The sequence below is a fragment of the Taeniopygia guttata genome, chromosome 7, assembly GCF_048771995.1.
Source record: "Taeniopygia guttata chromosome 7, bTaeGut7.mat, whole genome shotgun sequence".
NCBI lineage: Eukaryota > Metazoa > Chordata > Aves > Passeriformes > Estrildidae > Taeniopygia > Taeniopygia guttata.
Genome location: NC_133032.1, coordinates 14,154,185 through 14,166,814, shown reverse-complemented (window position 1 = coordinate 14,166,814; position 12,630 = coordinate 14,154,185). Strand labels below are relative to the sequence as shown.

Below are 12,630 nucleotides of genomic sequence, written 5' to 3'. Positions count from 1 at the left end.
CTTATACTGGAGAGAAGCAGTCTGTATTTTCTGTATACATATACAAGCTTTCATCTTAAGGAAGTCCAGGTCCCCAGTAGAGTCAAAAGTCCTAGTACAATGCAAATGATGTAAGAAAAATAAGAATATAAAACTCAACCACTGAAGGCTGGTAAGTCTGCAAATAGAGATAAAATAGAGTTGCATCTTTCTTGTAAACATTAGAATGGTTTCATTATGAAGCACCAAGATAAAATAATAAGTTCATCTGCTTGTTAACTCTGCTTTGCAAGCAGAACTGCTAGTCTATTTAAAAAAAACACAAAAAGACCAACCAAGCCAAACCCCAGAGAAGGTTGTTCACAGTTCCCTATTAGAGACTTAAGCTCAGCATGTTCATACAAACAACAGCTGTATCAACTGATAGAGAAAAAACCTTTGAGCTGGCAGAAGCCCCTGGAAGCAACTTCCTTTAGAAGATCCACTACCAATAGTATCTGTGCTGTTACATTGGAGTTAACTCCCCTCAGTCATCCCTACTGCTAAATTAGTGCTTGGCTAAATCAGATCAAAGAACAGAGGAGCAATGGTCAGTAAGGAGAAAACACTGCTCAGTGGCATGTGTATTGAGAGTGCTACAGCCTGAAATTAATTATAAAGGTCACTGTAATGCACAGCCACAGAATAGTTTGGTTTGGAAGGGGTCTTAAAGACCCTCTAGTTCCAACCTCCCACCCCCAGGCAGGGATGCCTCCCATGAGGATGAGGTTGCTCAGGGTATCCCCTATCCAACCTGGTCATTAAGACCACATACTCTGTCAAAAGCATGGAATCTATCTTGGCTTTAAATTTCAAGATATCTTTAAAACCATCTTTACACAGACTGGTAGGAAACATTGTAAACTAGTATGAAGTGAAGGATATGTACTGATCACAGCACTAGATGAGGAGAGAGGATATGGCAATAATCTTTCTGAGGCTTCATTTACTTTGTAAGAGCACATAAAGCAATTCAAAGAAAGCTGCTGAAGGCCGCTGGGACTCTCACTAGGAATAAAAGTGAGCATTAGGATACAGCAGTCAGGAGAAAGCAAGCATGAAACTTTTTTTCAGACAAAAATGAATCTATTCATAGTTATAAACTGGTAACAGAAAAATCCATTTTCCCCTTCTTTGAGATTTGATTCACCAATTATTTCCCTACAGAAGCTACTGTAATGGTATCAGGCCAACTACAGCTTTCACTGGTATCCAAATGTTGTCATAATGCTTCCTTGTACCTGAAAAAAGGGACAGCTACTTTTAGTACCCAAGACATCTTCAGGCTTTTTTACCCTTAGAAACACATTTTAAAATTCTGATCTTATTTGACAAAGACCATGGAGCAAGTCTTCACTAAAATAAAACTCACCTACTTCCCAATCTTATCATTTCTCCAGAGAAGAATTTTATCTGAGACTAGCTCAAGCTGGAAGTTAGTCAAAAAGAAAAACTTCTGAAATAATTTGAAAATCTGTGAACTTAGGCCCATTCATCCCTCTTTGTCAAAAAAGCCATGGTCATCATGATTTTGTATTTCTAAAATTACATACATCACCAGTGAGAGAAAAAAGAAACTTCATATTCTTTGACTTTATAAATGAGACTGTAAAGTTATTAAAATTATTTTGCATATTTTAATAGCATCTAGAGACAGCAACTGCTATAAAAAGTCTAAAACCATATGCTAAGATATGAACTGGTATAATTTTAATTCTGTAGAACAAATCAAGGACAATATCTAACCATCATGTTTAATTTTTATCCAATCTCACAGACAATACTGGATCAGCAAATATAATCCCATACATTGTGTTAGCATCATTCTGAACTAAGATTTGCTGGCAAAAGATGGTTCCAGACCTGCTGACAGTGCACACTCCTGAATACAGACCAGGCCTCATACATATGTTCTGAGTGCAAGGTGCTTTTCTCTAATAAATGCAGCACAGATACAGATGTGCTGTAGAATCAAAATCAACATTTCCCAGTAATTTTCAATTTTTTTTTTAAAATATGTTCCATATACATCAATGTAGTGAAAGAGGATGAGTCACTTTCAATGACTAAGAATTTGCAAACTCCCGGAGCATTAAATTCCTTTGATCTTTATAAGCTGGTTCGTTCTCATTCTGTTCATTAGCCCCCCTCCTTTTCCCAGTTTTGAGCCAGCCAATCTGTAGCCCTTTCTGCAAGCTGACATATTTACCAAGTAAAATCTGTTACCACTGCTTTCCTGCTCTTACTGAAAAACACCCTGTTGCTTGTCAAGCTCCTCATCTTGGGGAACCTCCTTCTCTCTTTTCCTTCACACATGACATAGTCCACAAGCTCTCTCCCCACCCTGATGAACTCTTTATTAGCTCCTCTCTGTATTTCCCCAGTAACCACAAATTGTTCACCTGTGCATTCTGTTAATCTCTTTTTTTTTTTTCACTCCCATCTAATGTAATTTCATCATTAGTTCCTAAGTACCATTTTGCTGATGACTCACAAAAATTGCCTAAGAATCTCAGAAAATAATCCAGTTGTGTTGCTTTGAACCATGTCTTGATAAGTACCTTTCTTTAAGGGTTAACCTAGGAATGTCAATACCTACATGATTTGAAAAATAAGAATGTCTTAAATTGTAAGCATAAATTATCATTAATTTTCCAGATAATTATTTGGCAGCTGTAACAGGGCTATTTTCTCATCTATTCTGTTTGAAAAATGAGTGTATGTGGAGCTTGCCACAAACAGGTACCCACATTTAGACAGCAATTCAATTTCAATACTGATTAGTGAAAAGCATCTTGATATTTTCACTCTACTCCTTTGATGGAAAAATACTTCACAGCTCCAAAAAATCCTTTAGTGCTTGATTCTTTACCAATCAAAAAATCACAGTTGTCATAGAAACTGTAAAAACTGAAGTCAGTCATGACATAACAGAGCAATGGAAAATGTCTGCAGGCTCAGGTTTTTGTGCTAGAAATATTTCTATGAATTTAACCAGGAAGTCAACAAGTTTCCCAAATCTAACAAAGAATATTATAACAATAGGTATTATTATTGTTTTTAATAATCTGTTCAGAGTCTGGAAAGTAATAGCATTTATCACTCCTGCTCTACACACTGGCTACATTAACAGCAAACAGACTCTTCTCAAAATCCTCAGTGTACGCTTATCCTGTAAGGTGATTGAATTTCTCTGATCACACATCTTAGATAGCCTGGAGGGGCTTTTGATCAATGTTCTCAGCATTCCGGAGATCTCATTTTTGGTATTTTTAAGCTGACACAAACCATTTTAATAACCTATGTTGCCATTAGTTTCTGCCTCTTAAAATGCTGTTCAGAAAGACTTCTATCTGCAGGCCTCTGACCCACACATAGGGCTTTTTCCCTATGATATGAAACTCTGTAAAATATAATTCTACTCCTGACTAAGACAGGCTACAAGAGTCTTCCCCTCTCCATAACCAAGAGCTAAATCATAGACCAATTTCAATTCCAGGGTTCTTCCTGTCTTTTATTGGAACCACTTGACACTTCGTAATGACTCAGTGACAGGGCTGCCTTACTGCAAATACTTGCCCTTCAAGCAGAGATTACCTTGCTGAAAAGAAAATAGTCATAATGCACAGGAATATTACTGGACTGGCTTCACTGTAGGTGAACTACAAGCAACATGAAAAGCAGTGATGTGGAAGTACTCAGATCATAAAATAACCATCGCAGAAGCCTTGAATTAAGTTGTATGGAGAAATTTAAGGGAGTTCTTTTTTTTTTTCAGCTGGTTTCTTCTGACATATTGTCCCTCTGAACCTTTAATTTATTCTTTCAAGATAACTAGGTACACATATAGAGAGCAAACAGGTACTTGGATTCCCTATGCTTTCCTAAAATTTCCTTAAATAAACTCTGTTTTCTCATGATACCATCTAGGAGTTTCCAGACCTGCTAAACAACTTCAGATGCTCACACCACGCCCCCATTCCCACCGTGCTTAAGGATTACATTTAATGGTAGGGTGAGCATACTTGGTGTGTAACATGCTTCAGCAGCCTACTGAAGTTTAACTGACATATACACAGAGAAACTTTCCAGCTGCACCTAAGATAAAGTCTGAGACAGCAAAATTTGTCTGTTAACTTCCCTAACAGTGAGTTAGGAATTAAAACCAAAGTGAAATCCTGATTCCAGTAAAATAACCAGCAAACAACCCATGAATGAAATAATAAACTTTTTTACAAAGGAACAAAGAAAAAAAAAAGCACAATTCAAATCTCCTTAAAAAGAACAGCATGACTTATTTGTTTACTGCATTATACTGCAGGATTCTTAGTAGAAGAGTACCCGATTCACACAATAAATTATATTATTTCTAAGTAAATAAATATATTTATTCTGTTACCATAGTTGGGACCCCAGTCAAAAATATGTATAAAACTCTGTAGCTTCTCACTCTTCAGTTCTATGGCATTCTGTCATAGACTTAACATTTAAATTATCACTCAAGACTTCTGTATGCTATTAGCACAATTAGTGCACATGTGCATACATATGTACACAAGCACATGTACATATGTGTCACTTGAAAAGCACATGCACTTATATAATTATGCTTTTCTCACACTATAAACATATGCACACATGTACACATGCATGCAGACTTCTATCTTTAATTCTGAAAAAGGCACATTCATTTTCATAGCTGCCACTGAGGAAAAGAAAATCAAGATAAGGCTGCTTCAATCATTTAATTGATTTGGATATACACAACATTTATTTTTGTATAGGACAGGCTACCACAGGAAAATAAATAAAAATATAATTGTATAATATTGAGTATTAGTTATTAAGAACAGTCTTAATCTACATGCAGCTTATAAAATACTGTTATAACATTTTACAATCACAAAGACTTACTCTCTACTGACATGGTTTGCTGGAACTCATGACATAATAGACGCTTTTTTAGATTGCTTTTGTGTGTCTCAGCAGTCCCTTAGAGAAGAAATTAATCTGCACATGTATTGATAAATAAGAACGGGAAGAATTTATATTAATATTTTTAGATGTTTTTGAACAGCAGAATGGCTTTGGGCACACAGTATAAGACCAGACTTCATGGAGTATGTGTACCAAATAAACACATTATTTCATGAGGTGGGCTGAGGGGGTAAGAATTTTACACGGAACTCATATGAGGCTAGAACAAATATCTTACATATTCTGAAAGCCTCCTGTTTTGTATATGGTATACAGTAGTGAGAAGACACTTGTCTGAAATAGCAAGGTGCATTTTCTTGTTTTGCTCCATAATCAAACATTATGCAACCAAATCCTACAGCTTTCTCACAGAAAAAAAAAAAATCTTTATTTGCAAATATTCTTACTGGTTTCCATTTTACATCTAAGAGATTTCTGATTGTCAATAAATTTGGCATTTCAGTTTTACAGAAGCTGATGACTAATAGAAAATAACCACAACAGTAGACAGGAATCTGAAAACCACTACTATCAGAATCTGGTTGTAAAGGTATGTGTTCTAATAGAACATGAGAAATTCCAGAGTCTCTGAGAAATCTTAAGTAAGAAGCAATGTGTTACAGCGCTCTTCCCAATAAACCCATTCTTCCTATATAAAACTGTACTGTAACTATATTATAAATACTCTCTCAGGCAGAATTACAGTTTTGTTCCTCTGTTTACCCCTGTAATGAGTGAAAGAAAATGACTGACAGCTGTATGGCTGCATTGGCTTAGGTGAAAGGATGACTGATCAGATTCTATCACAGACCGTTGTGCACCACTCCCAACTCTGAACACACAATGCCAAGCAGAGGCACTGACTTCCAAATTAGTTACTGCCAATATTCCCCCTTCTCCCAAATCATCATTTGAAATGGAAGACATTCTTCTATATACTTAAAACATGTCATACTAACTAGATGTGAATAATAGAGCACAAACATGGACTTTCCTCTGAAATTCACTCTGACATAAAAATTTTCACAGAAACAATTACCAGAGGAAATAGTTCTTTTTTTTCAAAAATAAGTACTTCCTCACAGTGCCAGCATTTAAATGTAATAAAACAGATAAAATACCTCAAACAAAAAGCAGAAAGCTTTCACTGTATTTCTGACAAGTAAAATGAACCTTTCTCACCTTGTATAAGACACAGTACCATGCTTTACACACCCCTTTAGTACTTACGAGTAAAATTATTAGAAGCAGATGGATGGACATTACTTCCACTGTCAGCACTTTCACTGCTAGAAACATCATCATCTGATTCCCACACACATGAACAAGGTGAGGTTCCACCAACTTCTTCAAACTTCCTCTTTAAAATTCCACTCATTGCTGCGATGCTGTCACCATGCACCTGTAACAGGAACAGAGGCAATGAGGCACTGAAACACATGCCTACTGTGCAGGTCTGCCAATATATTTATCATTAAAGACTTCACCTATCAGTCAGATACTACCACCTGCAGCTAAATGGCTCCTTAACTAAGAGTTTTAAACAAATTTTCCAAGAAGGAATCAAAAAACCCACAACCCATCATCAGTATATTTATTATCTCACTGACTTTAAGACAGAAGGTAAATGTTACCTGTATTCTACCAATGCAGACAATTCCACAGCCAATCTCATACATAAATATATATATATTCAGCCATACAGCAAATTTAGGTCAAGCATAATACTCCAATGTAATTCATCAAAAATGGACCTTTATATAACAATTAAAAAGTTACTTGGCACCAAGAAACATTACATTATATTTTATTACAAAAATGGTTTTGCAATAAATATAGTTTAGAAAAAAACTCATTCTTTCTTTTGATTTATTTTAAAGGTCTGATTTATGTAATTCTCCGTACTAACAAATGCCTGCAATTGCAATTAGATTTGAGAGCTGTATGAGACCCTTCTCATCTTTCCAGGTCAGGCCCTGTGTAAACAGTTCTGGCTCATTTTGTCATTTTCATTTATTCAGAAGTCTCTTGCCTAAAATTTTCGAAATTCAGATTAGTATTGGCACAAAAGTAGATTATTTCCATTCACATGAGCATCAAAGGGCTGGGTCCATCCTTAGAACCTGACTTTCTAATCACATTGCCCAACGAAGCCAGAGTCATGTTGAACATTCCTTATTGCTTCTCTTTCCTATATAACAGCTGATCTTTGTATCTCCATTTATGGAATATCAAGCAGAAAAAGATCGAAATATTTTTAAAGGAATTTTAAGATATTTTTAACATATCTGATCAGTAGAAACGATTTTTCCTCTGTCTTTAATTAAAAAATTGGTTACTATCACACTCATTACTGATTAATTCCTACTGCAGACTGAAAATTAATTCTAAGATCTCAAGTTAAAAGTTACAGATAATATCTACTCTCTGACTATGCTAATCAGTGAAATGCTGCTGTAAATAGCTGGGGAAAAAAGGCTGATGTTTGATGCTTTTAAGCTTTTAGTATCAAAAATTCTCATCTGATGCCACTTGCCTTCAGCTTGTTAAGCTGCCAATTCAATTCATTTTATAACATAGTTATTTCTTCCAGTAAGCTTCACTCCACCTTTATGGATGTGTCTAATTTAGAGAAAAGATTTCAGTATAGATGTGGAATCCTGACACAATGCTAAGAACAGATGCTGCACAAGATGATCTTCAGCACCAAACTTGTTTGCATGCAGAGCACACCAAAAATTAAATAACAAATATATTAGGGCTTCATACAGTCAGTCACACAGACGGATTTAAATACATATGCTCACCATGATGTTCTCAGCTTGTTGTACTATTTATGAAAAAAAAATGTTTTCCTGAAACAGATTTCTTCAGGCTAAATGTATGACTCAAACAGAAGTTGCTTAGATCTCAACCTTTGCCCTTTTGTCCAAAAATGAATTACTATAAACTGCAAAGAAAGCATTTTTATTCTGCAGACATGGAAAGGAGAATTTAGCATCCCTTTGTAATAATCTTTGCAAAAATGTACGAATGCATTTTTATGAACCAACCTCTAATAAAAACACATTTACAAAAATGAAAAAATGGAAAGAGATTAAAGAACTAAACACACACACACTGAAACCCCACAAATATAAAAAATCAGCCCCCAAGTACAGGTTTAAAAACAACTCCTCTGAATTGTCCCCCATATCCTCACTATATCTCTTGCCAACCACCTTTTCCATTGTCTCCTGCAGTGCTTACAGCACTGAAATTGTGAAATCACCATTATTTCCATGGCAACAGCCTGCAATATCAAATCCACAGGATTATAGCTTGACTGTAGAAGAGGGTAAAGAAGCAGCTGGAGTGTGAGAAAGAAAATGCTTACATTCAAACATCTCAGTGAAGAGAGTGAGAAATGAGCTGACAAAGAGTTTATCGTACAAGCGAGACCTCAGACAAATCCATGTGTGCACCCACTGAAATTGTGGCTACAGGAGTCATGAAGTTGCAGGTCCAAAGGACATAAGTCATAACTGCATTGCAAGGCGAACCTAGTATCTGTGATCATCATGAGTGCACAGCCAGTCAGAGAGCAAGAACTCATTTCATACCCTAAGATGACTTCCAGACAAAAGCCTTTTTGTCAGACACTTGTCTCCCACCAGTAAAAGCACACAGCAACTGGATGACTAAATGGTATCTTGTGCATCAGTAAAGTCGCTGCACATAGGGAGAGTGTCAACAGCCACAACTGTTCCCAAGTAGGAGGAACAAATATTTTTTACACCAAAAGATTTTACATTTGTCTGGTTTTAGCATAGCCTACATTTGCAACAAGCGCCACAATCTGGTAGCAGCAAAGCCATTTCATTAAGATAATCTCTATAATGAACCTTAACAAATGGGTCTTCGGATTTCTGGAAATGACATAGGTTAGCTCTACATGACTAGTTGATCAAGATAAGGTACAGGAGGTACAGGACACTGCAAAACCTGAGTTATCACCACAACACAAAGAAGGTATAGCTAGCCATTACATATATTTAGTGTGACTGTTGCCTGATTTTTGTTCTGAATCTCTTCCAGGAAGATTACCGACAAGGTTGTTTAACAAAGTAGTTGTGATCAAATTTAGGTGCTGCTACTTTTGAGATCGGTTGATTCTAATCTCTCTGTAATCAAGTCTCCCCAGGAATATGTTACATAGGGGAAAGGAGACACTTCCATTACTCAAGAGCTTGGCTACCACAGCGAGAGATTAAAGAGTGTCTAAAGCTGTTTGTACACACTATGTATCAGCAGGAGATCCCTTCAGAATAACATCTGTATAAACAGATGCCGCTCCATAAGCCAATATACTTCAGAAAAAAGCACATCTGCACAGTAGTGCAAAGGCATGTTCCATCTGATAGCCTTATTTACACAGACATCCTGCAGTACCTGAGCAAGATCCACATCTCTGGGAACTAGGGCATAATCAGCATGCGACACACAACCCAATGCTGTTTATGGAAGTGTGTGATATATCCCAGTGGAAGACACGGATATATGCCAGAGACCATCAGGAAAAAGCAACAGTCAAACTTCTAACAGATATGAGGCCACAAAGTTATTCATATCACTAAAAGCTCCCTAAGTGCACAATCGGAGAACCAGGACAGAGAATTCAACTGCGTTTTTCTTTGTCCTGTACCATAACTACAATTGAATAGGTAAATTCAGATTTTGGGGAATCAACTGAAGCAACTGCAGTCACAAAGAAATCCAAACCCAACCTCATTTGAACAGAAGACCATAGAGGCAGGTCTAATGGTACAAGGCACTAAAGACTTATACAAGTCAAATTTTCAATACATGAATATAAAGCAAAACTATAAATAAATCCCATAACTGATAGGAGGAATCATAAGGGAAATGTCACTTTTGGACACAAATGGATGGTCAATGAATATTCTTGGACTTCCACTAAGGCACCAGTGAGGTTCAGCCTTCAGAGTCTGAAATATAACTGTCAGCTACAAGTAAAGAGATATACTATATGATACTTACCCATTTGGTTAAGAAAGGTGCAAGCTGGCTTGAAAGGTTCATTAGAAACAAACCTTTCTGGATGACTGCTAAACAGCTGTCTAGTACCTTGATTGGGAGCAGCATTCTTCCAATTCACACAACTGAGGAACAAGCAGACACTGGAATCTTTCCTGTTTGTAGATACATCCTTCACAACAAAAAAATCCTTGCACAGCAACATGATATATCATCCTCTACCATCCTTCTCACTGTACTCGTGTGGCATTAGTCCACAGCAAGGTAAAACAAAGTGGAAACAGAAGAAACAGTACTAAAGCAAGGAAAATAAGCTGACACATTGCTATGAGCTCTAGGTCAAATAACAATTGCCTATCACAGTTAAGGACTCTTCAAGAAAGTGACAACTTGACACAGCAAAGCATGTGGTGGCTATGGGCTGTGAGAAGGATGTGTCTCTCCAAAACACCCCCATCCATTTTCTACTCCTTCACTTCCTAGTTTTCCTCCACCCTGATGAAACTACTCCTACAATGAGATAATTTAGCCAGTTCTCCAGCTGCAGGTATGCTGACTGGTGAAGCAAGTCCTCAAAGCTCCATGACAACAGGCTTTGCCTTCCTACGACGCCAGATACCTGGCAGGCACCCGATATTTAAAAAATTCAGAGGCAATATGTTATTACTAGAAGATAAAAATTCCATGTAAATGTGGGAGAGACATTTCACACTGTCACAGTACTATCTGGGACCTACAAAGTAAAATAACATAAAAAGCCTGGCTGGTTTGACTTTCTTTAGTATCTAAAAAAGCTGGAAATTCTAGAGAAACTTGGTTAACAACCTCATTGCAGAAGACCTTTAGATATCTTCTTTAGATAGCAAGTATCCCCAGATCCCAGTGAAAGGCCTAAAAAGAGAGATGTTAGAATTACTGAGTGAGTGGACAGGTGACAGTGCATTCATTACCTGTCCTCCAGGGAGAAAATTTTTCTTATGATACTGTGGTAACATATGCTGCCAAATTTGTTCTACAAAACCTAAGTTGCCATATCCTCAGTGTCTCATTGACACCCATGGACACCATGGACAGTTTGTATACTGGGCATGATATTCTCTGCTATAGAATATACCTTTGGCCAGTCTGGCAGCTGCCCTGGCCATGCCCCCCAAGCTCCTTGTGAAGTTCTTCACTGGCACAGGGTAAGACACGGAAATGTCCTTGACTTGAAGCAAGCACACTTAGCAACAACCAAATCAACAGTGTGTTGTCAATATCATTTTCATGCTGATTCTGAGAAACACAGCACTGACCCAGCTACTAAGACAAAAATTAACTCTATCCAGGCAAAACCAGGAAAAGTCACAAAGACAAATCCAACAATTTTTTCAACCTAGCCAAAATTTTCAAACAGATGATTTGCAAAACTCACTACTATAGTATACAGCTCAGACACCATCATTTGGGACACTGAACAAGTATGGAGCATACCTGTGAAGAAATAAACATCAAGCATGTACCATATGCAGTAACTATTAAAAAAAGAAATTAAAAAATAAAATAGAACCATATTCAAATTATATACCCTCATGATTTAAAGAAAAGCCTCACTACAGAAATCAGTTATTGACTAAAGCTATGGAAAACTCAAGAGGAAAAAGACCTCAAGAACACATTGGCATTTGAAGTGGAGGGGGCTGGGGAACAGGGTATAAGAAATCCAACTACTTATTTATTTGGTTTATTTATGAAACCTTATTCTGTACTAATTTGAGATCTGATTACACTTCATGATAAAATCTACCTGAATAAAAATTATTATCTGAAAATAGAACCAAAAATAAACATCAAATATGGGCATTAAATAAATAACTGTCCTATCTGTCACACTGCATTTTCCTTGTCTCAAATGTATCAACTGAAAGTACAGAAAAATTTAAAGTCTGTAGCAGCAATACAGATTCACTTTTGAACATAAAACACTTCTATGCAAATGACTACAAACTGAACTGGAGAATGCAGAAAACAGATGTTACACATAAAACATTACTGCAAAGTACTCATCACAAACAACTCCCACTCACTGGCCAGTCAGCAAGTAGTGTAACATTCTAGGGAAACTAGGCAAATAATTTCACAGTCAAATCACGAATATTGATGCTCACAAATCAAGATGTTTGGGTTATTTGTTGTGATTAATGTTCTTTTTGAATTTAAGTCTTTTTCTTAGCCTGCAAAGCTTCATTTTTTAAAAGACATTTTTCTTACCTGCTAAATAAATGTCAGCAGCAGAGATGGTTGCGAACTAATCAAGGTGGTTGCCTGGCTTCATACAATGCACTGAATTATTCTGCTCTTTGTGAAACGGATAGTTTTAAATTTGGGAGAGGAGGGGTAGTCAAACCCAAAAGCACCTACAGTGACATCATCATTCACACAAAGAATATTACTTGCTTGTGAAAATGACAATTCACGTTAGGAACTGCATTAATGCAGACAAAAAGCCATTTGCATGAATGCTTGCAAACAGTGAACAACAGAGGTACACGAACATGAATCAAACAGCTGTTCAGAATTCAAATTAATGTTTGCAATACATGTTTTGCTGTATTTGGC

At 36.7% G+C, this 12,630-nt stretch overlaps 1 protein-coding gene across 2 annotated transcripts in view; it reads right to left on the bottom strand.

Moving 5' to 3' along the window:
• The window catches only part of CSRNP3 (cysteine and serine rich nuclear protein 3), a 99,218-nt gene that overhangs the window by 61,335 nt on the left and 25,253 nt on the right, over nt 1-12,630 (bottom strand). For both annotated transcript variants that reach the window (XM_072932195.1, XM_032749588.3), the window contains exon 2: nt 6,226-6,397. In XM_072932195.1, coding sequence (XP_072788296.1) covers nt 6,226-6,373 — 148 coding nt within the window. In that variant the 5' untranslated portion in view covers nt 6,374-6,397. The remainder of the gene's footprint in view (nt 1-6,225; nt 6,398-12,630) is intronic.